At 44.6% G+C, this 27,895-nt stretch overlaps 1 protein-coding gene across 1 annotated transcript in view; it reads left to right on the top strand.

The window, feature by feature from the left end:
- The window catches only part of WWP2 (WW domain containing E3 ubiquitin protein ligase 2), a 149,408-nt gene that overhangs the window by 67,873 nt on the left and 53,640 nt on the right, over positions 1 to 27,895 (top strand). The window contains exons 6-7 of the mRNA XM_086689042.1: positions 287 to 383; positions 24,702 to 24,829. Of these exons, the coding sequence (XP_086545168.1) occupies positions 287 to 383; positions 24,702 to 24,829 (225 nt within the window). The remainder of the gene's footprint in view (positions 1 to 286; positions 384 to 24,701; positions 24,830 to 27,895) is intronic.

Here is a 27,895-nt window from a genome sequence, read left to right as displayed (position 1 = left end):
GTTTATTCAGTGCACAAGGCAAGTTGCTTGGAAGTGCTTGAGGTGTTCTTGAAGGTCTTGGAGAAGAAGAGCTGTTTCCCAGGTTTGAGCGCCTCTGTGTGGGGGCCCCAGTCAGATCTCATCTGGCTGTCCCTCTGCCTTTTCGAGCTGGAGGCTGTGGCTTGCTAGGTGTGGTGGATAACCCGAATGCATGGAGTGAACTTTGTTCCTGAGCCACAATCTCAAACAAACCAGGGCTGAGCTTCTCAATGTTTCTGTCTTTTCTTGTGATGGGTCCCCTGTCTAGGATCCCAGCCACCTTCAAGAGAATCCAGCGGGACAGCTGTCGCTCCAGACAACCGGCACCAGCCCCCCAGCACAAACTGCTTTGGTGGGAGATCTCGGTAAGACAACCTCCCCAACCCCCCCCCCCCACCCCGCCCTGCCCCGCTTGTGGACAAGGAGGAGCTGGGAAGGTGCTCAGAGCTATTGGAAAACATGTTGGGAGGTGGCGAGGAACAGTTTATGTTAGAAACTGTTGGAAATTTCCAGAGGGCTTATCCCTGACTCAGTGTGTTAAGGAGGTGCTGAGGGGGGAGTACAGAACTCAGGATTCTCAGAATGGTCAGGGGTTCCTTGTCAGAGATTGGGACTGGCTAAACTGGTTATTTGGTTAAGAGCCGCCAAACAGAGCTTGGCTAGTGTTTTGTGATTCAGGGTCAGCGACCACAGTTATCCTTTTAGGATGTACATGCAAATGTTTAGAGCAATGGTTCTTTGTATGTGAGATTTTCTGTCTGTGCATTTCTATTTTTGGGGGGTGATCCATGGTTCCCTTTGGGCTATTGATTAAGACCTCCTGAACTGGAAGCCTGAATTATATTATACTTATTATACATATCGAGAGTGACTTAATTTACTGCATGCCTGTCTCATACCTGTATTAATGGTGTGAACTCATTTCCTTGGCAACTGAATTCCCAGAGAGGAGAATAGTTTTAGGTATATTAGAGAGGTGGGGAGGAGGGAGTTGGGAACCTGTTTTTATTATTTATCACAGTGTATAAAACCCCCAAACACTTTAAGGAAATTATAAGGAAAAGAATCATATGAGTGCAGTTTGTAAATTGTTACTACCTGCAGAGAGTAGATAAAAAACTAGTAAAAATCTTCTGGAACAAATCCCAGGGATTGGGAATAATGCTTTGAGAAACACAGTATGATTTCAGCCAGTACCCACAGCGTCTCAAATGATCCCTCTTATGACAGCCATCAGCCTCACTGGATGTGGTGGTTTTGAGGGTCTGTACAGTTTCGGTGCCAGGCAGGTGTCAGGAGCAAGAGAGGGTCAGATGTTTAGATCTTTTGTCTGTGGCGTCACTGGAAGCCAGGGTGCCATTTTCCTGTTCTCTTTTCTCCAAGCCTCTGCAAAGGTGTTACCTCCCACCCTGGAGACCATTCACTTTTTCTCGACTCACTAGATGAGTTATAAGTTGGGATAAACAGGCAAGTGTCACAGGGTAAAGACCAGTGATATAATTGGCAAATTTTGTGTCAACAGAGGCCTGAGGAGCACCCAGAACTAGAGAGAACAGAATCTCTTTGGTAGTGAGCAGCTGGCAGAGAAGAACACCTCAGCACATCACCCGCTGAGAGCGATGCCTTCTTAGCTTTGGCACTAGTAGCTGCCATCTTGGTCTTTCAGCTGACTCGGAAAGTTTGTGTCATATGTGACTGATGTCACTTATTTGGGGGCTGGAAGGCAGAGTCTGGCTCTTAGTAACTTTGGAATTAAGTTCTTGACCTATTTATTGCTCTCTGAAGTTCTCTAGTTAATCTCGAAATTCACATGTCCTAGTAGCCCTTCTTTGTCATTGTTAGTGCTGAGGATTACTGTCTTTTAAGGCAGCAAGCGGACTTCCAGCAGAAAATTGGATGCATTTTTGCCCATCACACATGGTAGACATTCGATTCTGGTTAATTATTGGTGGGCAGAGTGCCTTCCAAGTAGCTGGGGCCGTGTGGGCATCCACATTGGCCTGCTAAGCTCCTGTAGCCTTTTCTACACATGGCCTCTGAGTTTTCACAGGCCTCTGCCTTCTAAGTATTTATTCTGTGTTCACATGGAGCCTGCTGCCGTTCAATAGCAAACACTTGTGAAAGGATCATCTGAAGGCAGTGTCTTCTGTGTCCCCGAGAACTCCTTTCCCCCGTTGCTGCCGCACTTCAGGAGATGGTGTGCACGAGCAGTGGTAGCGGGGTAGTTGACTGGACAAGGGTGCGGGGCTTTGAAATCAGAAAATACAGATTGAATCCTGGCCTCTCATTTACTTGCTGTGTGATATCGGACGAGCGGCTAAACCTCTCAGCACCTCAGTTTTTTTCACATGTGAAATGGGGCTATCGCCTGCCTCAAAAGCTCATTGTAGGAAATAACGGAGATGGGCTATGTCAGTGTGAGGGCTTGCCTATGGGGCGTGCTCAGGGAGAGTGGTGGGAGGTTCCTTTGCTCTGGAGAGTCTGTTGTATGCCCCTCCTGACCCCCAAAGCTGGGAAGTGTGGCATGGCTGATTATTTTTGCATCAAGGACTGTAGTTAGGAGGGTGATGAATGAAACCTTCAGGATTCAAGGACAATCCTCCGCTGTCCTTGGTTTCCTGGGGCAGGGAGGATGGGCTTCTCCCTGCTGCCTCTGGACTAAATGTTTAGCCTTTGCTGTCTGACGGGTAGGTTTTTCCTGGACTTGGGGGCCACTCACCATGATCAAGGATGCTCTGATGTGCCCAGAAAGGTTAAGACTGCAGTGTCAAACAGCTGTTTCCTCTCCTTTCTCCTACTTTATTAAGGTTTAGAACCAGAACCATGTAAGGGTTTTACTAAGAGGTTCATCTACCCAAGTTCATCCAGCAAAGGGACCATTTGCTTGCCAAGCATGACCTCCAAGCTCTTTGAGTGGGATTTATCCACTCTTTAAGAATAATTGGGTGAAACATCTCTAGTTATTTTACCATCTGGTCTGCCACATGGCAGCCAGCATGGGATTGCCACCAACGACCCATGTGGCATAACTTGATTTATAGACACACCATATTAGTGTGCAGTGCGTGGGTCTGGTTGAATAAAGAATGCATTAATGTCATAAATTGTGTGTAGTCTTAGAATGAAATATTATCCCATAGTAAAAATGGGGTGAAAGATAGTTGCCTCAATATGGGGGAATCTCAGAAACATAGTGTTGAACAAGAGGAGCAGGCCACTGGGGGGCAAAATATAGTATGATGTAATTTATATAAAGTTAAAAAATGTCAAACTAAACCACATATATTTTTTAATGGATACCTCCATGGGGAGTAAAGCAATAAAAAAATGAAAAGGAATAATTAGCCCTGAATTCAGTAGAATGGTTATCGTTGTAGGGGCGGAGATGGGTAAAGTAAGGAAACTTGGAAACTTCATGGCATCGTGAATGTGGGGGGTGGGTCCTCGAGTGTTCATCTTCCTTTTCTTCTTAGAACCAAACATATATTTAATATGTTCCTTTGTTTACCTGGCATATTTCACAATAAAAAAGTAAAAAGCAGCCTCTGTCATCCTGAGAAAACTGACCAGCGATGGTATTAGGTTGGAGAAACTGTTGTTTGTTGTTGAGGCAGACAGATTTCAGAATTTAGGATTTCTCCAGGCTCAGTAATGACCACTTACTTCTTCCGTGCAGTCTGGCTTTGTAACATTGGCCAATGATTCTAAGTCAGTGATCCACATTGGCCTCAGAGGTTATGCTCCTGTCCTGTTCCAACTCTCTCCCAGGCTTGAGAGCTGAGTTTGGGAGTTGGGGGAGTGGGTTCCAGATGAAGGCTGGCCACTGCCAGGTAACGTGTCAGAACGGCACTAATCTTGGTGGGCTGAGAGGGCTGGTCTAACACTCCTCGGCGTTTGACTGGAGTGGGGGCGATTACGTGGCTTACCCCGGGTTCTGTCAGCGTGCCATGCTACACTGCATCCTCAGCCAGTGTTCCTCATTCCAGTCCGACAGTGGCGAGCGCCTGGTGTGCAAAGGAGCCCCCTGGGAGAGTGTGTGCTGGCTGGCACAGGGAGGGCCTACCACACCCTTTAATAATCCCCCAGCGTTTATTTTATTTTGCTGGAATGAGGGCTGGCTTTGGGAGCCATGCCTAAGTCAATTCAGGTTTTGAAGATGTGAGATGTGCCTGGTGCTGTGCACACATTGCACGCGACACGGCTTCTACTTTCCACGGCGAGGTCACAGTCTTTGTGATATACGTACGGGTTGTGTGGGAAACAAATAAACCATGAGCATCACGGGAAGTTCAGAGAGAGAGGTCTGTGTGTGGAGAGGGAAAGACCAAGGACAGAGTGGAGGGGGCATCTGCAGAGAGACTGTCGTCTGTTGTCCGACGGTCCCGTGCAGTGTCTTGGGAACTATGGAAGGGGCGAACGGTGAACCACAGAAGCCAGCAGCGGGGCATACGTGCAGGGAAAGAAGGGGGTCCGCACCGGTAGTGGCAGCTGTCGTCAGAGTCACTGTTCGGTTAGAAATGGGCGTGAGATTCGAGACTGGAGAGTAGACAGTCAGGATGTTTGAGTCCCTCCGTACTTGGCTGATGCGTCGTCACCTGTGAGTTTTTCCCCGTGCCACGGTTATATGAAGTCAGGGAGTTGAGGTGCAGCCAGTTCCCGGATGACCCGCAGGGTGGTGTGTGAGTAATGCCGCTCCTCTAATAAGCACAGCCTGAGATTTCCTCCGACTTGGGTACCTAGCCAGGAGCCCCTCTAGATTTGCCACAGTTACGTAGGGAAATGGGGAGACCAAAAGGGAAGAATGCACTGAACTTTTTCATTAATAGGTCTGAAGACCGAAAGAGATCTTTTTGAAGGAGCTGTAAGGGGGCTTCGGCAATTAATTTTCTTTCATTCTGTGTGTACATGTCTGTTTTGTGTAAGAGCATGTGTGATCATGCATGAATGTATATGCATATGTGTGTTTGGCGTGAAGGGATAGAAGCCTTGAATTTGCTTATGTCCATCATCAGCTGTGAGTGTTGGCCAGCGTTGGTCAGAACCTGCATTTTAACGTGCTTCCCTGTGATTCTCTTACGTGCAAAAGTTTCAGAACCTCTTGTGATAGAATTTTAATCCTCTCTCCTTTCCTCTTTCTCTTTTTATCCTGCTTTGATAAAAATATATCAAATTTATGGATTCCCGTGCCTTGGCATTAATGACCTCTGAAGATTTAAAAGAGCTGTAGTCTCAAAGACTTACAAAGCCCCAAGGTCTCTGGTGAGCTCTAAATAGCTCATCAGCTGTGTCTGCAGACAGCCTAGCCCAGAAAGGAAAGAAAAATAAACTCAAGCAGGCGTGCATCTGCTGGGAACGCTGCTGGGAGTCCTGGGAGGACCAGGGGGGTTTGGGAAGCAAAGCTAATGGGGACAGAGGACGGACAGGATGAGAGTTGAGTCTTTGGGCACTGGGCCATTCTCTCAATTATCACTGGCCACTGTTAACCTCCCCTTCAGTTGAGATGACTAAAGTCTACTTGATTTGAAACCACGGTTATTTAGAGATATCACCCTGTCGGCATGAAGCTCAACTGAACACCTTTACAATTTTCATTCAAGCCTCCCACCCAACAGCTTTTACTTCCAATCCTCAGGATTGCTGAGGAAGCAAAAGGATTAAGCAGAGAAGTGTGGGGCACCTGGGTGGTTCAGTTGGTTGAGAGTCCAATTCTTGATTTTGGCTCAGGTCATGATCTCACGGTTTATGAGATTGAGCCCTGCGTCGGGCTCTGCTCTCACAGCATGGAGCCTGCTTGGGGTTCTCTCTGTCTCTCCCTCTCTCTGTTCCTCCCCTGCTCCCACTCTCTCTCTCAAAATAAATAAATAAACATTAAAAAAAAAAAAGAGAAATTAGTGTAATTCATTTATTCCTTCAGTGATAACTAAGACACAGTCCCTGCTTACAAGGGACTCTCTTCTGAGTAGTTGGTTTAGATGGAATAGGATTGAGACTGTGGACAGTAGTCTTACTGCATTGTCAAAGCAAGGCATTGAAAAGTAGTCATGGAGATTAATTACATTCATTTATACATTAATTTATTAATTTTATACCAATTAAAATTATGCACTATACAGTACTATATACTTATCTCTTCATTTTATAGGTAGTTATTGGGCATTTCTTTTCTGTGAGCCTAGAGAGGTGTGGTGTGTGCCAGAAAGCTGGTTGGGAACTTTTCGTGAGCTAGGAGAAAGTAAGGCAGCTATCTGCAATTAAAGGCAGTATTTGTTCCACACACAGGAATGCCGGGCTCTGAGCTATGTTGTGGTGATACAAAGATAGAAAGCCATGGTCCCTGTCATCAAGGACTGTGGCATCTAGCAGGAGACAGACACATAGGTGATAATTAGGATAGGGCGATGGACCCCACCATGGTGGTGAGTTCACATGCAAGAGGAGGATAGTGGACGGTGTACCCAAATCCACCTGGGGGATTTAGGGGACACCTCCCACATTGGAGCTGTACTTTGAAAGGAGCTTGCAGGCCAGCGACATCAGGGTAAGGGAAGTCATTCCAGGAAGAGAGTGCAGCAGGGTGGAGACAAGGCGGAATATCCGAGGAAATGTTAGCTAGTTGGTAATGTCCATATGTAAGATATTTGGGCTGATAGCTATAGCAAACTATGGTTCACAGGGCAGATCCAGGATGCCACCTGTTTTTTTGGTTTTGTTTTTTTACTTTTTTTTTTTAATGTTTATTTTTGAGAGAGACACACACAGTGCGGGTCAGGAGGGGCAGAGAGAGGGGGAGACACAGAATCCAAAGCAGGCTCCAGGCTCGAGCTGTCAGCATAGAGCTCGATGTGGGGCTCAAACTCATGAACCGCAAGACCGTGACCTGAGCCAAAGCCAGACACTTAAGGAACTGAGGCACCCAGGCGCCCCTATTTTTCTTTTTTTTTAAAGAGCGGTGTTAGGTTCACTGCAGAATTGAGCAGAAGGTACAGAGATTTCGATTTCCCATATGCCCTCAGCCCCCACATACACATGTCTCCCCTACTCTTAACATCCCGAACTAGCACAACACATTAAAAAAAAAAAATTTATTTTTGAGAGCGAGAGAGAGAGTGTGAGCAGGGAAGGGGTAGAAAGAGCGGGAGACACAGAATCTGAAGCAGGCTCCAGGCTCCAGGCTCTGAGCTGTCAGTACAGAGATCATTACCCGAGCCCAAGTCAGACACTTAACCGACTGAGCCACCTGGGTGCCCTTAGTGCAGCACATTTGTTAAACAGTCGATGAACCTACACTGACACATCCTCATCCCCCAAATCCATGGTTTGCATTACATTTCACCCTCGTTGTTGTACATTCTCTGGGTTTTGATGAATTTATAGGGACGCTTATCCACCATTATACTGTCATACAGAATAGTTCTACTGCCCTAAAAATCCTCTGTGCTCTACCTGTTCATCTTTCCCTCCCCCTCAACTCCTGCAACCAGTGATTCTTTTATAGTTTCCGAAAGACTCTCTGCCTTTTCTAGAATGTCATATGATTGGAATCATCAAGTATGTAGCTCAGATCAGCTTCTTTCACTTAGTAGTAATGCATTTAGGTTTCCTCCATGTTATTTTATGACTTGATAGTGCATTTCTTTTTAGTGCTGAATAGTATTCCATTGGATGTACACAGTTTACTCATCCATTCACCAACTGAAGGACAGGCTTGATTCTGTCCAAGTTTTGACAGTCATGAGTAAGGCTGCTAGAAACATCCGTGTGCAGGTTTTTTTGTAGACATACTTTCAGCTCTTTGAGGTAAATGCCAAGGAGAGTGATTGCTGGAACATATGGTAAAAGTATGTGTAGTTTTTTTTGGTTTTTTTTTTTTTAAGTTTATTTACTTTGAGAGAAAGAGAGAGAGAGAGAAGAGAGAAAGAGAATGCATGTGACCCGGGCAGGGGTAGAGAGAGAATCCCAAGCAGGCTCTGCTCTGTCAGCACTGAGCTCAATGGGGGGCTCGAAGTCACAAACCATGACATCATTGACTTGAGCTGTAATCAAGAGTTGGATGCTTAACCGACTGAGCCACCCAGGCATCCCAAAGTATGTTTAGTTTTGTAAAAAACTACCAGGTTGTCTTCCATAGTAGCTGTACTATTTTATGTTCCCACCAGCAATGAATGATAGTTCCTCTTGTTCTGTATCCTCACCAACATTTGGTGTTATTAGTGTTCTAGATTTTGGCCATTCTTTTTTTTTTTTTTTTTTTTTAATTTTTTTCAACGTTTATTTATTTGTGGGACAGAGAGAGACAGAGCATGAACGGGGGAGGGGCAGAGTGAGAGGGAGACACAGAATCGGAAACAGGCTCCAGGCTCTGAGCCATCAGCCCAGAGCCCGACGCGGGGCTCGAACTCACGGACCGCGAGATCGTGACCTGGCTGAAGTCGGACGCTTAACCGACTGCGCCACCCAGGCGCCCCGATTTTGGCCATTCTAATAACGTTGTAGTAGTATCTCATTGCTGTTTTAATTTGCATTTTCCTGATGATAGATGATGTGGAGCATGTTTTCATAGCTTTATTTGTCACCTATGTTGTTGTTTGGTGAAGTGTCTTTTCAGGTCTTTGGCCTGTTTTTTAGTCGGGTGGTTTCTTTTCTTTTTAAAAAATATTTATTTATTTATTTATTTATTTATTTATTTATTTATTTATTTATTTTGAGAGGGAGAGAGAGATTGAACAAGAGTGGAGGAGAGGGTCAGAGGGAGATATATAGAGAGAAACCCAAGCAGACCCAGTGTCCAACACAGAGCTTAATGTGGGGCTCACTCTCACAATCGTGAGATCATGACCTGAGTGAAAATCGAGTCAGACGCTTAACCAGCAGAGCCACCCAGACGCCCCTGGGCAGTTTCTGATGGTTGAGTTTTAAGAGTTGTTTTTATATTTTGGGTATCAGTTCTTTATCAGATATGTCCTTTGCAAACATTTTCTTTTAGTTTGTGGCTTATCTTTATGGTCTTGATAACCTGTTTTTGTAAATAATATTTTATTTATTTAGTAAGTAATGTTTTATTTGAATACAGCTATACTCGTTCATTTACATATTGTCTATGGCCACTTTTATGCTCCAGTGGCAGAGTTAAGTAGTTGTGACAGAGATTGGACGGTCTGCAAAGCATAAAATATTTGCTGTTTGGCCTTGTATAGGCAGTTTGCTGATCCCTGCTATAGGAGATGGTAAGAAGGTGAGACCCAATTCATAAAGGGCCTTTATGTTTTATTGAGGACTTTTTTTTTTAAATTATTTTTTAATGTTTTTTTATTTTTCAGAGAGAGAGAGAGAGACAGAGAGAGACAGAGTATGAGTGGGGGAGGGGCAGAGAGAGAGAGAGAGAGAGAGAGAGACATGGAATCCAAAGTAGGCTCCAAGCTCCAAGCGGTCAGCACAGAGCCCGACGGGGGGGGGGGGGGGGGGGCTGGAACTCACAAACCATGAAACATGACCTGAGCCAGAATTGGACGCTTAACCGACTGAACCACCCAGGTGCCCCAAAACTTTAGATTTTTAAATTCTTTGGAGATAGTGAACCACTGAATTTTGAGAAAGGGCATGATGTGCTGTTTCTGTAATACATTATTCAGGAAAATATCAAATGGATACATTTGAAGTTGTATCAGTTAAGGTTCATTGCAGGAAATAGAAGTCACTCAAATAGAAGCCACTCGAGGTATCTTGAGCAGAAAGGGATTAAATGTGTGGAATTAAGTGTTTACAGAAGTCTTTGTATGGGCTGGAAGAACAGAAGCATGACCTTCCCCATCCTTGGTTTTAAGGTCACAGCCCTGCATCTGCAATCCACATGTTGGGAAACTGTTGCTGCCCCTACAGCTGCCTCACACACAGGAAGCTGGTGGCCAGGGTATAAAGAATGGGGGCTGCCAGAGCCCCTGCCAGTCATCAGGACCACAAGAGGAATGGCCTCTGGTTTCTTCCTGCTTTCCAAATCTGCAAGAACTTCTCATTCGTATAATCTGCATTACTTCCAGAACTTAGCTGCAAGGAAATTTAAGGGTCTTCTGGCCCCTAAGCAAGTAGGCAGAAGCAGGGATACTTGTAGAATAGAGGAGATTGGGGATGTCTGCCACAGTGGAGGTTGAAATTAGAACCAGGGACCAAGAGGAGGACTGTTGTACGGAACTGGTGAGTAAGGAATTGATGACTGGCCTTGGTCAGTGGGCAGAATGGGGAGAAGTCAAGAGAAATACCTAGAAATACCTAGGAGGTGTAATCACTGAGCAGGACTGGGTGACTGACTAATGAGACGGGGTGAAGGATGAACAGGAATAGAGAGGACTCACTGCTTAGATTGTGATGTTATTCAAGGAAATAAGACATGCAGGAGGGGAGGAGCTTATGAAGCTGTCACTTTAAAATGGCATCCCCCATAATGGTTGAGATTGGTGTTAGCAGCATCTGTGAAAAGGTAGTACCATGTGGCCCTGGGGCAGTCACACTCTGAAAGTGTATCCTTAGGGGCAGGAATGAAAACCAAACTTGAAGAGATACAGAGCAAAACAAAGTGTATTTCTGATATTGGACTATGGGGCCAGTATAAGGGTCACCACAATGAGGGCACAGCAGTCGTATTTCTACTTTAATTTTATCTGTATCTGGATTCTGGGATTTCTTAGTTCTAGAAAATTGTGATTGAAAGGGACAGGATATACAGAGAAGCAAATAAAGAGAGTATGGGTTTTGGAGAAAGGACTTTTTAGTCCTGGAGTCCTGGGAGCTTAGGCAGCTTGGGTATGTGGTGATTAAGAAGCAGAACAGAACTGATGGCAGATGCTTTGGACAGATGGGGATGGCAGGGAGAGGGGGGCTTAAGCCATTTGGTGGCATAGTGTGGCATGATGAGGTTAGACTTTTCCTTTAGGATTCTGTGGGCACTCAGTGACTCCTTTTGAAATTGCCAAGCTCTATGGAAGTGGAGATTTGGGGTTTAGTTTTTTTTTTTTTTTTTAACGTTTATTATTGAGAGACAGAGAGAGACAGAGCATGAGCATGGGATGGGCAGAGAGAGGAGGAGACACAGAATCTGAAGCGGGCTCCAGGCTCTGACCTGTCAGCACAGAGCCTGATGCAAGGCTTGAACTCACAAAACACAAGATCATGAGCTGAGCCTAAGTTGGCCGCTTAACTGACTGACCCATCCAGGCGCCCCTGGGATTTAGTTTAGTGCGTGTCTTTACAATGGCATACTCCGTAGCCTTGATAGAATGATGCATTTCAAACATTGAAACGATTCTATATTTAAGTTTTGTGTTAGATAAAAATATTTACCGAACTGAAATACAGAGTTTATATAGCATTATGCTTCATGTGTCACAGTGTTCCTGAAGTTATCATGTACCCTTAACTTATTAAAAATATAGGGGCACCTGGGTGGCTCCGTTGGTTAAGCGTCCGGCTCTTGACTTTGGCTTGGGTCATGATCTCACAGTTTGAGTTCGAGCCCTGCATCTGGCTCTGCACTGACAGCACAGAGCTTGCTTGGGATTCTCAATCCTCCCTCTCTCTCTGCCCCTGTCCTGTTCCTGTGCTCTGTTTCTCTCTCTCTCAGGATGAATAAATAGACTTAAAAAAAAAAAAAAACTTATTAAAAATATAGTGAAGATATTGGTCTCAATATTCTTAGGGTCTCCCATCTTTGTTTCCCTTTATGTGTTAGTTCACTTCATTCTTGCATCTGCTTCTATCTTTCCCCCAAAATTACAGCCACAGAGGCTCACCTGACCTTTCTGCAGGTTTACCTCGTGGACTAGTTCTTTTTGGAAACATTCTGTGCCTTGGCTTCTATAATAATGGAGAATATTAGAGTGATCCTCTTTTTTGTTTTTTGTTTTTTGATCTTTATTGATTAAAAAATAAATCTGATCCATGGAAATATACATATATATATATATATTACACATGTACATGCATATATACGACTGTATTATAGAACAGCGGGATGCAGTAGTAAATGGGGCAGTCAAGTGAGTCATCGTTAAGAATGTGACCTTTCTGCAAAGATTTGAAGAAGATGAGGGCTGGCCGTGAGGATATGTGAGAGGAAGACTATTGGGGCAGAGGAATGGCTTCTGCAGAGCCCCGTGGAGCTGGAAGAGTGGTGGGGAGGCTGGTTTGGCTGGTGTGGAGGGAGTAGTGGGAAAATAGGAGAGGGGGGCAGCACTAGATGGGGCCAGATCGTGTCTATGAACTTCTGTTTTATGCATTTTAAGGTCATTTTATTGGCTCATACTATGAATTTGAAATATGACTTATGGCGAATTGAACTTTGTCCTGATCTCATGATCCTCCGTTTTTTTAGTACTTTTTCTCTTAAAATTTATTTGGTCTGCACAGTGAAAAGGAACAATCTACAACAACGTACATGATACTCAAAAGCATCAGGTGGAGTGCAAGAAGCCAGACACAAAAGGCTGCATTGTAGCCTATAGCATTCTGGAAAAGGCAAAATTACAGGGATAGACATTTAATCAGCAGTTTCTAGGAATGGATGGGAGGGATTAACTGCAAAAGGGCACCGAGAATGGAAATGTCCTGTGTCTTGATTATGGTGGTGGTAACACGATTGTATACATTTGTTACAACTCATTAGACAGTACCCTTAAAAAGGGTGAATTTTACTCTGTGTACACTATACCCGATTTGTAAAAATTATTTTTAAAAATCTGTTTGGTTTGACATTAGCATAGCTGTCCCAGCTTCCTTTTTGTTTCATATTTGCTTGGCATGTATTTTTCCCTGCCCATTTATTTATTTATTTGTTTTTGAGGAGGAGTAAGACCCAAGTGAATAAGGGGGGGGTGTAGAGAGAGGGAGAAGGAGAGGGGAGAGAGAGAGAGAGAGAGGGAGGGAAGGAGAGGGAGAAGGAGAGGAAGAGGGAGAGGGAGAGAAAACAGGGCTCACCCCAAGGAGGGGGGTGGGCTGGTGCTCATCCCATGCGGGACTCAAACTCGAGAACTGTCAGATCATGACATCAGTGGAAAGTCAGATTCTTAACTGACTGAGCCACTCAGGTGCCCCTCCCTGCCCATTTAGTTTCAACCTTTTTGGTCGTTGTATGTTAGGTAGCATTATTTGCGATGGCATTCGGGTGAATTTTTAAAACACCAGGATGATAGCATCTACCTTTCAAGTGTCCCAGGCCACATACATTTCTTTGATTCGTGATGTCCTTGGAGTTGTTTTCATTGTCCTCTCGCCTTTTCATTTCTGTGTGTCCTGCCTTCTTTATTTCCTATCCCTAGACTGACTTGCCACGTTAAACCTGCCTTAGGTGTGCTTTTCTTTGTCTTGATGAGTGGAAGTCATCTTTGGTTTGCTCATTATTTGATAATGGAGTGTGAAAGTCTACATCCAGCAGTGTGAAGGGTGTGGAGAGACCAAGGACTTGCTCCCTCTGTGAAGATTTTGTTTGGCTTTACTTTTTAGCATGTCTCTGTGTTGGGTCTATTGTATAGATAGATGGCCTTTGAAGGTTTAAGTTCTAATGACAAAATGACTATGGTTTTTGAATGTTTATTTATTTTTGAGAGAGAGACACACACACAGAGAAAGCGTGCGAGTGCACACATGAGTAGGGGAGCAGCAGAGAGGGAGACACAGAATCTAAAGCAGGTTCTAGGCTCTGAGCTGTCAGCACAGAGCCCGACACGGGGCTCGAAGTTAAAAACTGTGAGATTATGACCTGAGCTGAAATCAGACGTTTAACTGACCAAACCACCCAGGCACGCCTAAAATGACACAAATTAAAAAAAAAAAAAAGAGATTAGTGAAAACATTGAGTAGGATGTAGTACAAATAATTGTTATTTTGTGAAGGAGACGGGGGAAGTAAGACCAGGTTGGTTTGTTGTTCCTTTTTTTTTTTTTAATTTAATTTTTTTAAATTTTATCTTTAAGGGGCGCCTGGGTGGCTCAGTCGGTTAAGCGGCCGACTTCGGCTCAGGTCACGATCTTACGGTCCCTGAGTTCGAGCCCCACATCGGACTCTGGGCTGATGGCTCAGAGCCTGGAGCCTGCTTCCGATTCTGTGTCTCCCTCTCTCTCTGCCCCTCCCCTGTTCATGCTCTCTCTCTGTCTCAAAAATAAATAAAACGTAAAAAAAAAAAAAAATTTTTTTTTTAAATTTTACCTTTAAAAATGGTTTAAAAAAGTTTTATTTTAAATCACATCGTTCGAGGGGCGCCTGGGTGGCGCAGTCGGTTAAGCGTCTGACTTCAGCCAGGTCACGATCTCGCGCTCCGTGAGTTCGAGCCCCGCGTCAGGCTCTGGGCTGATGGCTCGGAGCCTGGAGCCTGTTTCCGATTCTGTGTCTCCCTCTCTCTCTGCCCCTCCCCCGTTCATGCTCTGTCTCTCTCTGTCCCAAAAATAATAAACGTTAAAAAATAAAAAAATAAAAAAAATAAATCACATCGGTTTTGCTTTACACTTAGGAAAGAATGAATTGCAGACTACTGAGGAGTTACTTCTCCATTTATTTCTTCTTGGAGGGGCAGAGGGTGCAGGGGGAGTGGTGCCAGACCCTCAGCCAAATGCCATGCTAAAGGCACGTGTGCGTTATCCCTCTGCCTGTCCCTAGCGGAGCCTAGAATAGCGCCTTGCTGCACGTAGCGGCAGCTCAATAAATATTTGTTGAACTGAAAGAGTCTTGTGTTCTTGCTCCTTATTTGCCGAAACTTCGGGGTGGGTCTTGCTACTAGTTTATGTTCCTTGGTGCCACAACTCCTGAGAAGTGATGATCTCTGGGGCCCAGGGTATAGGGGAGACTTTTTATCAGGACTGCCTTGTGCTTTCTAAGGCTTAGCCTAACCGCCAAGAGCGTGGTGGGTTGCCACTGCTCTCTCAGTCTCTCCTGTGTCCTCTGTTTTTTCTTCATGACTGATAGTTCTGTATTGAACCCTTTGCATGGACTATTCTTTCCAAATCCTTGCAACTTCTGCGGTTAGCACTGGAATCAGGCATAGCTTGACACATAACTATGTCCTTTTGGGGAAAAAGAATGTATAAAGTCCCTGTACCTGGATTCTACCAGAAGAGAATGTTACTTACCCACTAAGAATAGTAACAATTCACTTATATATCGTTTGTTCAAATTTACAAGCAATTGTTGAATCTTAAGAACGTGTATCTCATAAAGGACGCTGCATCACAGAAATGCTGTTCCTAGGAGATGAGCCCTGATTGCGTAGAGCTAAGCCATACCTGCATAAGGCCTTCTGAAATCAGAGTGAAACAGGGTGGTCAGCAAGAATTTGGGCCAAGGCTATTACCTAGCCATATCTTTAAAAATTAGTATCGTCTTCTGTGGAAATTGACATTTATTTGTTTGGGAGGATGTATTGATTTTCTATTGCTGTGTAATAAATCACCACAAACTTAGGGCTTAAAACAGTAACATTTTTTAGCTCACCCTTCTGTAACAGCACAGGCTGGCTGGCTGGATTGTCTCCTCAGGGTCCCACAGGGTCAAAATCAAGGTGTTGGCCAGGCTGTGTTCTTTTTTTATTTTTTTAAACTTTTTTTTTTTTTAATGTTTATTATTTATTTTTGAGATAGACAGAGCACGAGTGGGAAAGGGGCAGAGAGGGAGAAGACACAGAATCTGAAGCAGGCTCCAGCTCTGAGCTGTCAGCACAGAGCCCGATGCAGGGCTCAAACCCATGGACCGCAAGATCATGACCTGAGCTGAGGTTGGGCACTTAACCAACTGAGCCACCCAGGTGCCCCTGCATTCTTTTGTTTTCAAAGATATTTTTTTAATGTTTATTTTTGAGAGAGAGAGAGAGAGAGAACGAGAGTGCTGATGTGGGGCTGGAACCCACAAAACGTGAGATTGTGACCTGAGCCAAGATCAAGAGTCAGACACTCAACTTACTGAGCCACTAGGCTCCCTGGCCTGGCTGCATTCTTATCAGGAAAGTCTAAGAAGTATTTGCTTCAAAATTCTTTCAGGTTGTCGATAGACTTTAGTTACTTGTGGGTGTAGGACTCAGGTCCTTGTTTCCTTACTGGCTATTAAACTGGGGCCTCTCTCAGGTCTGTAAGGCCGCCTGCGTGTTCCCCACTCCCATGTTCACGCCAGCAAGGGTGTGTCAAATCCCCCTTGAACTTTGAATTGCTCTGATGTTCTTTTTTGCTCCCCACTTCTCACACCTGCCAGAGAAAACATGCTGCTTTTAGGAGATCAGGCCTGCTTGTGTGATCTCCCTTTATTAAGGTCAGCTGCCATATAATATTATCAAGGGTGTGAAGTTTTGTTGCATTCACTGGTTTTAGGCATTAGGGTGGGGTATCTTTTGGAGGCGGGGTCGTTTTAGAAATTCTGCCTACCATAGGGGCGCCTGGGTGGCTTGGTCGGTTAAGCGTCCAACTTCGGCTCAGGTCACGATCTCACGGTCCGTGAGTTCGAGCCCCACGTCGGGCTCTGTGCTGACCGCTCGGAGCCTGGAGCCTGTTTCAGATTCTGTGTCTCCCTCTCTCTCTGCCCCTCCCCTGTTCATTCTCTGTCTCTCTCTGTCTCAAAAATAAATAAACGTTAAAAAAAGAAAAAAAAAGAAATTCTGCCTACCACAGAAGGTATTTCTCTTAACTGTCATGTTACTCACTTGCCTAGTCTTTACCTGTTGGTGTGTGCTTGAAAATTACAGCTGGGACACATAAAAACCCACGTAGAATCTGGTTGGATTTGAAGATTGTCTCACAATTTTAGTATATGTATGTGGGCATAAAACGGGTCTGGTGAAATCATTTTTATTTTTAGACGCTGATATTAGAGAACGTTTTTACATGATGCTTAGAGTTAGTCTTTCTGGAAGGCAGTAGCTCTGATACTTCTCAATTATCTGCTAGACTTTGGATTTCATCCCCTGGCATGGATTCCATTCTCTAAAGGGATGGCGGGAGATGAGGAGGTGGTGAGTGGATTGCAAAGAACTTTGGTGGTACTAGAGATTACAGGCCCAAGAGTGCTTTTGAACTTGAATGCCTGCTTCTTTTATTCATTCAGCAAATATTTTTATGTGCCTTCTTGTAAGGCCAGGCACATGCTGGGTGCTGGTTATGCAAAGGTACACAAAAGAGACATGGTTCCTGACCTCATGGACCTTACTGGAGATAGACATTGAACAAATAAACAAACGAATATACAATCACAAATACAAGTGCCATAAAGGGAAAATTAGAATGCCTTGTGAGAGAATGCAAGAGAATTTAGTCTGGGAGATGAGGGACGTTTAGACCAAGATTTGGATCGGGCTTGTAGAGAAGAGTGTGCCAGCTGAACAGATCAGCAGAGCCTCTGAATTCTCCTCAGGAGCAATTTGGCGCATTGTGTTGAGGAATGTCCAAGGAACATACTCTTTTTGGAGCTTACCTCACTCCTGCTGGATTTCTGCCTTTGTGATATGCTGTGTCAGAACACTTAGAAATAACACCCGAGTGTGTCGTTGACCCTGGTACCTCAGGGTCCTACGTAGTCCTTTTTGGTCTGAGGCTGTAGCACAGGGGACACTCAAACAAACGATTTCAGTAGACAGAAGGTGGAGACGCTCTTCTGGCTTACCTGCACAAGCCGGGGCTCCACATCCCTTTCAGGGTCCCCCCATGCAGATTCCAACTGCGTGTCCATGGGGGCCGGCGGCCCACAGCGCTGGCTGTCTGAGCGTCCTACATCCTTGTGCCGTCTCAGGCCGTGGGACACATCAGTCACCCGCTGCAGCACCGAGCGGGGCGGAATGGGGAGTGACTACTTCCCGTGAGCTTTAGCTCTCTTTCAAGTGTGGGAGGGTGTTTGAGCATTCTCTTCTAGTGTTCCCAACCTGCAATCTGGAATTCGGTTAGATGAATCAAAACGTATCCTACGTTCTCTTGCAAGATGCATCTTTTAGTCTCCTAGAGCTGCCACTTTGGGGAGACTGCTCTGTACTCCAGGCTGGGCAGAAGTAAATCATTTGTCTTTCCGGGACGTAGAATGGACTTGGCAGCAGTTTTATTTTTACCTTTCCTGTCATTTCAGAGGCTGGCAGCCTAGAGGTAGGGTGTGGAACAGAGCCGTAAATTACCCTTGGAATGACTGGAAGGGTCCCATTTTAACTCTTAATTGCGCCTTTCCCTTTTAACCTCCCCTTCTTATCCCCTTCCCTGTAGCCGCCCTCCCCCCACCCCCCCTCGAATCCACATTTGAACAGGGAGGAAGAATTGAGGAGGGGGTAGGGCGGAGCAGGTTTGCTTGTCGATGCCTCTCTCCATGGTGGAAACAGTTTCTTTTCCCATCACCAATTCCCCTGTTTTTTTTTTTTTTTTTTTTTTTTTTTCCTGTGCTTCTATTTTAAGAGCCTGTTTTTTTTGCTGGTTGTCTTACTGGAAACTGGCCCAGCCTCACTCAGTTTTGTTTCCATGCTGCTATTAAAAGACAATGCCCAGTTAAGAGGCCTTGGAAGAGTGGCAGGACAGACACCATCTTGGGTCAGGTCATCCAGGCACATATCGATTCCTTGGATTGGAATGTGAAAAGGGTTTATTGGGTGCTTTTAATGTCTATACATTGTTTTTTGATTTGTTTTTTTTGATTTATTTTATTTATCAAAAAAATTTTTTTAATGTTTATTTTTGAGAGAGAGAGAGAGACAGAGCACGAGTGGGGGAGGAACAGAGAGAGAGAGGGAGACACAGAATCCAAAGCAGGCTTCAGGCTCTGAGCTGTCAGCATAGAGCCCGGCCCCGGGCTTGAACTCACAGACTGTGAGATCATGACCTGAGCTGAAGTTAGACGCTTAACTGACAGCCACCCAGGTGCCCATTGATTTGTCTTTTTAAGTGGAGGTTAGCTCACTATTAGTTGTTATACCTTGAAACTTCTCTTGTGTGGAGCTCAAATACTGATGGGCCTGAATCGGAGGTCAAAGAACCCCTGTTTTGTGTCTTGGCATTTTTTACCAAGATAGAAAATTATGCTCAGCGCTTGGTATCCAGTCAGCCGGGACTTCTTGACATTTGGGAGAGATGTGTCCCTAGGCTTTGAAGAATTTTCACATTTACTAATACAGAGTGTTTGGAGAGTCCTGAATGTCGCCTGACGTACATTCTTATCAAGATTCTTGCTTTCTGTATTTTTTTGAGCATATCCTCACACTATAGTTACCTGTGTTTTAAAACTTTTGCTCACTTTTATTTTTTCTCATGTGATGAACTGTTTTTATTTACATTGGCTGCAATATACAGATTGATTTTTTAAAAAAATTATTAAGTTAGGTTTACTGAGATATAATTTGTACACGGTAAAATTCATCCTTTGCAGTATACAGTTCTGTGGGTTTTGACAAAAGCATATAATCTGGTAACCACTACCATGCTCAAGACGTACACAGTTTTATCTCCCTGAAAAGTTCCTTCGTGCCTCTTTGTCGTCAGCCTCTCCTACTACCTCCAGCCACTGCCAAACACCAAATCTGTTTTCTTTGCCTATAGTTTGCCTTGCTTCTTCCCAAATGTTATAAAATTGGAATGACAAACTGTAGCCTTTAAAGTCCTCCTTCTTCTGGTTAGTGTAGTGCATTTGAGATAAATCCATGTTGTTTCGTGTATTAGTAGTTCGTTTGCTTTTATTTGCTAAGTAGTATTCCCTTGTATGGATGTACCACAGTCTGTCGATTTCACCAGTTGAAGGACTTTGGGTTGTTTACAAGTTTGGAAATAAGGAAGAAAGTCACTGTAAACATTTGCCTAGAGGTTTTGGGGAAGCCTGTATTTTCCTTTCTTTTGGGTAAATATGTAGGAGTAGGATTGTGGTTTGTATGCTAAATGCATTATTTAACTTCATGAGAAACTGCCAAACCGTTTTCTAAAGTGGCTATACCATGTTGCATTCCCTCCAGCACTGTTTGAGAGGTTCAGTTTGCTTGCATTCATCCTCCTCAGCACTTTTTACTGGCAGTTTTTTGTCTGTTTAGTGTCCGTTCCGACACGCATGTGATGGTGGCTCATTCTGATTTTAATTCGTATTTCCCTAATGACTAATGATGTTGAACATCTTTCATGTGCTTGTTTGCCATTTGTAGATCATCTCTGGTGAAACGTTTGTTAAAATCTTTTGATTATTTTTTATATGGGTTTGTTGTTACTGAGTTTTGAGAGTTCTTTATATATTGTGGATCTAAGTCCTTTATCAGATATGTATTTTGCACATATTTTTCCCCAGTCTCTGGATTGTCTTTTTGTTTTCTGGCCAATGTTTTTAGAAGGGTAGGCATGTTGAATTTTGATGAAGTCACTAACTGTTTTTAAAAATCCATTTCCATGTGAAGGATATGATAGACTTAATAATCTCAAATTGTGAGCCACTACCAAATTTGAATTCCACTTTTAACTTGGCAAAAAATTTTGTGTTCTGGCTTGTAAGGCATCACTTTTTTGGACTCTTCATTTCGTTTTCACTCATGGTACCAATGCTAGGGCTGCCCTCCTTATTTTTTAACCAAGGAAACAAAGTTTTATATAAGTACTCCACATCAACTATTGCCATGTGATGATGGTCAACAAAGCTGCACTGGAAGGACAGTGCCAGGTTGTCAGCCAGGCTCACTCACTGGCCAAGTGGCTCTCACATGTCAGCATTGTAGGGTGTGATGCAAGTTTGTGTCTGAGCAAAATTACAAATCGCCACATTTCCACTAAGATGTAAGCTCCTTGAGATCAGGGACTCTTTCTGGTTTTGTTTCTTAGTGTTCACCGGTTTACTGAAGAGTATGATACAGGATATGAATCAACAGCCAGATGGAAGAGATGCATAGGGTGGGGTGTGGGGGAAGGTGCCGAGCTTCCGTGTGCTTTCCAGGCACGCCGCTCTACCCACATCTCCACATGTTCACTGATCCGGAAGCTCCAGGCACCCTTTCTGTTTTGTTGCTAGTCCTAGAATAGGGCTTAGTGCTCAGAAAACAATAGATGAAGGGTACCTGGGTGGCTCAGTAGATTGAGCGTCCTACTCTTGGTTTCACCTCAGGTCATGATCTTGTTGTTTGTGGGATCAAACCCTGCGTCTGGCTCCATGCTGATGGTGCGGAGCCTGCTTGGGGTTCTCTCTCTCCCTCTCTCTCTGCCCCTCCCCTGCTTGAGTGTATGCCTGTGTGTGCTCTCTCTCTCAAAATAAATCAATAAAACTTAAAAGGAAAATAATAATTGGTTGCTTTTCAGTGGACTTCATGAAAAGCGATACAAGATGTCCCAAAGCAACCAAGGCTGTGACTCTCAGGGTGCAGCTGAGGACCGAGGCCAACTCTGTGAATGGCAAAGCCTGAGTGCCAGGGGACAGCCCAGAGCCCTGTCTGGGGGACCTCCTGTGCCACAAATCTGTTTCTAGGAGTGTGGAGAGAGATTTCCAGGGCCCTGGCCCTGACTGGATTTCTTAGGGAGGCTTCAGTTTCTGAGAGAGGAACTTAGGTGAGGACATGCCAGCATTCTGAGAAGGGCATGCTGTGAAGAAAACTCAGTCTCTGTAACTAGGTGACTTGAAACTACTTGTGGAGTTTTGCTGTTCCATCTTCTTCTGACTACCACAGGAGCTGCATAACCCCCCACCCGACCCCTGCTGCCCACCCGCCCTCAAAATGGTGGCAGGATCGGGCCAAAGTTGAAGTCACTGGCAGAGCTGAAGCCAGGCTGCCTGTGGTGGAGCCCAGCTCATCTCCACCCCATCGTCCCGCGTTTGTCCTGATACTATTTTGGCTTATGGTGTGTGGTTTCAACATTTGGGCCAGCTTTTAATCACGACACAGTCCCATCTTGTAAGGGCTGAGTGAATCCTCCAAGAGAGGAAACTGCTGAAGGGAAGATTTTCCTTAAATGTTGAGACCTTCTCTTCTTTGAGACTCTTCTATTAAAGGTAATTCAAGGTGAAAAAGGTAGTAACTCCCGATTTGGGGGAAGAGAAGAATCTGGGCAATGGGTGTGTGTGTGTGTGTGTGTGTGTGTGTGTGTGTGTGTGTGTGTTGAGGGTGTGTGTGTGGGAGTTTGTGTGTGTGTGTGTTGAGGGGAGGGGGGAAGGGTGTGTGTACATGTGTGTTGAAGGGAGAGGGAAGGGTGTGTATGTGTGTGTTGAGGGTGGGGGGGTTTGTGTGTGTGTGTTGAGGGGAGGGGAGAAGGGTGTGTGTGTGTGTGTTTGTGTGTGTGTGTGTGTGTGTGTGTGTGTGTGTGTGTGTGTGTGTGGGCAGGGGAGGGCGGGGGTGGCAGTGAGCTGCGGCCAGGGAGGCAGCACTTCACGCCAAATGGTCCCAGCTGCCCCTGGTTTCCAGGCTAATCCCAGCCCTGCTGCAGCCCATCATTCAGGGCAAGCTGCTATCATTAGTGGTTAAACATTTCTGAAACTATTCTCTCTCAACTCTGACCGCATGCCCTTTCGGGGAAGGGAGGGAGGAGTCAGGGGGAGTTAGTGGGGCCCACCCTGCTGTCATGCCCAGCTGCTCTGCAGAGGGACAAGGAGCCCTCGACTGGACGTGCTCATGGGCTTTTTGGAGCCTGTGTGTGTGACAGGACTGAGGTCGCATTTTCTATGCTGCCCACACAGCCTGCTGCCTCTTGAGTGATACAGCCCTCTGCTGTGGGCTGTGAGTACCAAATCAGAGAGGATTTTTTGTCCTTTTAAGGGGATTCTTGGCTGAAATAAACTTTCTATTAACCAGTTTTATCTCTCTTGAGCTCTCTGTCTTAAACACATATACACACATTTGCCAGTGGCTGAAGACCCGTCTTTCTCTTTGGAACTAATCTGTACTCCTCCTGCTTTCGATGAGGGCTTGTGGTAAAATGTTCAGTACTAACATTTCTTCCCGTGATGTGGGAGTTTGAAATATTTTTCTTGACTGAGGTGTGGTTGACAGCTTTTGATTTATGAAATTAGCTCAGGGAAAAATAAGATGGAAAAAGAGAGTCCAAATTAAATCCTTATTTCCATAGCTCATTGGTGCCCTCTCTATCCATTTTTAACTGTCGTGCAGTCTTTAGGTATGAACTCCAAGGTTTGCAAGGTTTCTTCTTTCCTTCCTTCCTCCCTTCTATCCTTCCTTCCTTCCTTCCTTCCTTCCTTCCTTCCTTCCTTCTAGTTTTGGTCCAAGAAAAGACTTTTTTCCTTACTCAAAGGTGTACAAACTCAATGAAGAAAACTAGAAAAGCATAAAAGGAAAAGCTAAGGGAATTCGTGTGCACAACAAAGATAATCACTATTAATACATATTTTTTAATCACTATTGATATTTTGGTTTATTGGAAAAAGTCTGTTTCTTGTGCTAGAGTAGGTGGTTGGTGGGGGCACCTGTCCTCCCCCCCCCCCGAGAACCTACAGGTTTGTTGTGCTGCAGGCTTGTTCCAACACGCTGATTGAGGGGGGGTCTCACCAGCAGAGGTGTTGTGGTAGGTATGGAGCCTTCCAGCCCAGCAGGGGACCTTTCCAGTAGAGCTCTTTAGCTTTCTATTGGCCGAGTGATCCATGAAAGAATAGCCTGGGAGGGATTCAGTTCAAGTCCAGGCTTCCCACCCCCAGCCTCCAACCAAAGAGCATGGGCTCTTGACCTTAGACTGCTTGGATTTGAGTCTTGCTCCATTGCTTACTTTCTCTGTCTTTTTTCTTATCTGTAACATGGGCATAATAATAGTAAGCTCCTTCCAGGGTTGCCCTGTTAAATGAGATAAAATACGTGAAGTGCACAGTGTATCATGGATATCTGTTACATAATGTTCAGGCTCAGCACATATTATATACTTGTATAGTAATTATTCCTTTCATTGTTGATAGTAACCTCACTGCCCCATGTCACATGAGATAGATTGGTCTTTCTTCAATGGATAATATTTAAATGCTCTCACTGCTGAAAACTGGTAGATAATGACTAAGTAGTAGAATAGTCTCCTTTGACAAAACAGCTGGACTGAAGGGCAGGGAGGCTTAGATATTTTCACTAGTGAACAAAGTCAGGCTACAGCGGGATCGTGAGAATACATACTGCCTACTATCTGTTGTTCTGAAGTTGTCAGATAGATTCTCTGCTCCTGGATCCCACCGTTTTCCTTGTGATATAGATCCCTTTATGCATTGTTCCTCATTTGTTGGGATGGACCACGGAGTCATCTTTTCTACATAAAACATGTCAACCTGTGCATTGGCTGAGGCTGTCTGGTGCCTCTTGACTTCCTTTCCCAAGGGCAGTATGTTTCTAGCTATAGAGAAAATGGATTTGGATAAATTTTGGGCTCTTTTTGCCTAAGGGGCGAAATATGTCATCTGTAGCCTGTCCAGTGATTCTTGTTTATTTCTTACATTTGAGCCCAATAAAAATAATGTGATGGTCACAGGATATTTTGCCAGTTATTTCAGATGTGGGGGCAATTCACTCTGGATTTGTTTACTTCAAGTGGAAAAGTTTACCCAAAGTTGCCTTCTGGGTTATTACCAAGAAGGAACCTTACCTGGGTCTCTCTGTTTGGAGCCAGCTTCTGTTGAGTCAAAGACCAGAGGGGCTATTAAAGGTCTTATTTCCAATAAATAGTGAGAGAGGGAATGCGGTGACTTAGATGGGACATACTGCTGTCTTTTTCACAGTGACTTATGTCTGTCTGCTTTATACTTTGAATTTCCAGGACGCACAGACATTCAGGTGGTTCAGCCAGAACAACCACAGCAACCGGCGAGCAAAGCCCCGGTACTAGCAACCGGCACCGCCAGCCCGTCAAGAACCCAACCCACAATGGCTTGGCCAATGGCACAGGTGAGTGACAACACAAAATACCAGCCTGAATGAAAGCAGTGGCTTCTAACTTGTGCTCACATGGAGCCAGGACTCTGCTGTGTCAGGATGTAGGGTGGGAGAGAGAAGACTCCGATACTGAAATGAACTTGAACCCATCACCCTTTCCATTGGCCCATCTTCTTTTGTCTCTGGCCAAGGTTATTCTCCATATGACTTCATACACTCTTCTAAAATATTACTTTGCACAAAAAATAAAGAGTATTGATTTTTTAAATTCATTTCTTATCAGTATTGGGGGCAAGGGGTATCTTATTTCTATATGATACATTTTTTATTCCCTTAATTTAAGGAAATGATCAGACTAGGGAGAAAGAAGACTAAGTATTGTTGCTCCGAGCTGGGTTTGAGAAGATGGCGGCACCGTTGGATCGGTTGGGATGCTGACTAGGGGCAGAGCCAGGTGCCATGGGATTGGGGTGGGGAGGGCACATTCTGTGGCTGTGAGAGTATTTGTCCCATTTGAGAATAGGTGCCCCTTCTGTGTCCACAGAGAACTTTCCTGCCCTTGATTCTACTTCTCTGTAAGTGGGAAGGGAAGGACCTATTTCAAAACAAATCATTTTTTGTCATGCTTTTCTTCTGTCTCATCAGGACGGTGTCGAATTAGAAAGGAAAAATAAGTCCAGTTTTCTAAATGTCTTGAAAATTGTCAAAGCTTTAGTATGGCCGATCGTTTGCTCATTTGTTTTAATTTGAAGCAGTTGGGAATGGACTTGGGTGTTTGCTTCAATAAACTGTAGAAATGTAAGTGTTTAAATCAGTATGTGACATCGAATTTTGTAGATGCGTGTGATAGCAGAGGTGTGGCCCAAAGAGCAGAGATCTGGAGCAGCAAGTCCGTTCACATAGCATTCCCGTGGTATTGTTACTCCTCTTTGCGAGACCAGCATACTGAGTAGCACAAATCGGTTAGCGTTCCTTTCTAGTGACTTTCCTATAGATGCGAGCTGCAGAGCCCGTCTGATAGTTTATGGTGTTTAGTTATACCATTATGTGCACCGGGCTGCAGGATGCAGTGGCCTGTCCTTGTTTCAGTGTATCTGTGGTGGCCTGACTTACTCCTTGGAGTATGGGACCTGCTTGAAGAAATCGAGTTAGCTGGCTCACCCTGAGCCTTAAGGATAAGGATGAGCTGGAGGTGGGGAGTACAGGCGGCTACCATCTCATCCTCCCGGTGTCCCTGTGCCAGCCACCATATCCAAGTGCTGGAACATCCAGTCTTAGCAGCCACGGGGGGCGGTGGGGCGGGGGCCTGGCCTCCAGTCTGTGTGAAGAGGGTGGCCAGGTGGTGGCTGTGGACTGTTAGAGAAAACCTGATGCGGCTCCATGAACACCAGTAAACATGCTTCCCTTAGAGAAAGAAGTCGCTTGTGGAGGAGGGCCAGCCCTTACAAATGGGGAAGGGGAACTGGTTTTTTTAGAACCACTTGTTTCCTGGAGGCTGTGGCCAGGCTACCAACCCCTTCGTTTCTCAGGGGTCTATATTCCTTGACACTGGTTTCCTTCAGTCATCTCTGCTTTTCTTATAAAAAACTATTGGTAAATTGACTTTATATGGTGATGGTCTTTGAGTCACTTTCCTTGGATACCAGAAGAGATCTGTGTTTCCCCTATGTTTATTTTTAGGTACCTTTGTGTGTTATCCTTATCTCCAGGAACATTATGTTTCAGCAGACGAGGCAGGTGCCAGCCGTGTCCTCAGAAAGCCAAAGCTGCATTGGGCATGTTTTATGGTGGTGTATCTGAATGCCTAGACTGTTCCCAGAACCCGTCTGTGAGGGACGGTTGTTGCGTTTTGGGGATTTCTGCCTGTTAAAATACTAAGGCCTTGGCCTCCGTCTGGTCTCTCTCCTTTCTGCTGTGATGACGGTTCACCTTTGCCTCACAGCCAGTCTGGACTTTGTAGGCTCTTTCGCGTCTACCCAAGGGGTACAGAAAGATCTTACCTTCCCTTTGGGGAGCAGACAGAAGCCCACTCTTTGGCAGCACAAGACAAGAAGGGAGTTTGCGGCTGTGAATGAGGACATCTTCATCCTTCAATACTCTGCTCTTAGAGCTGTGAGGACCAGTTCCAAAATGGTGGTGGCAGCGAGCTGTGCCTCCAGGAAATATTTCCACAGACACACAAGATTGATTTAGCAAGCCTTTCTGGCTGTGCTCTGCAGTTATGCATGAAAAAGACATTTGGGGCAAAAACAGAACCGAGTTCCAGGTGTTTTTTTTCATGTTGTCACAACTGTAAAGTATCCATTTTTATAAAATGAAAGTGAATGGCAGCCCGTCTGTATAAACCTAATATTACCAAGGTTTGGAAGTGGTGCATTTGAGAAGTAGACGAATGGTATATAGCACTTCATTGAGGCTTGTGTGCCATGAGTGACTTTGTGACTTTTTATTGAAAACTTTACCAAGAAAATTACATCTCTTACTCGTCTCTTAAATGTGATTTCCATGCACATGAAGTCTGGAGTCACGCTGGCCGCAGTCAGTGGTGGGCCTTAGTTTTCTCATCAATAAAATATCTCAGAAAGTTGTTATAAGGAATAAATTATATAAAGCATATAGAGTGCCTAAGACCTCAAAGTTAGCTTTTGTCTTGATGAATAATTTCATACAATTATAGTTATGTAGCATGGGTATGTGGGATTTTTTTAGTCTCTTATTTTTTATACACGCTTCTATGTATCTGTTGTCTTGTTTATTTTTTTTTTAGTGGCCTCATGCTACTTCACAGTTAATATTCATTTACCCATTCTTCAATTCTTATGTATTTCTCTGTTGTAAAACAAAATCCTAATGCAAATGTCTTTGCACACAGCTTTGTTTCTCCCTGAATAAAGTTCTTGAGTCAGAGGATACAAATGTTTAGAAATGAGATCAGATGTATGTTACCAGATTGCCTTCCAAAGGGATTGAAGCAATCATATATTCCAAAGCAGTATGAATTTTCCATTAGATGGTATATGAGGTTTATTTTTTTCCTGAAACCTTATAAATACTGGTTTATCATTTTGCTAGTAGCTC

This window comes from Puma concolor, chromosome E2 (genome assembly GCF_028749965.1).
Source record: "Puma concolor isolate L17-30 chromosome E2, mPumCon1.1.hap2, whole genome shotgun sequence".
NCBI classification, from domain to species: domain Eukaryota; kingdom Metazoa; phylum Chordata; class Mammalia; order Carnivora; family Felidae; genus Puma; species Puma concolor.
This window is presented reverse-complemented; position numbering and strand designations above follow the sequence as displayed.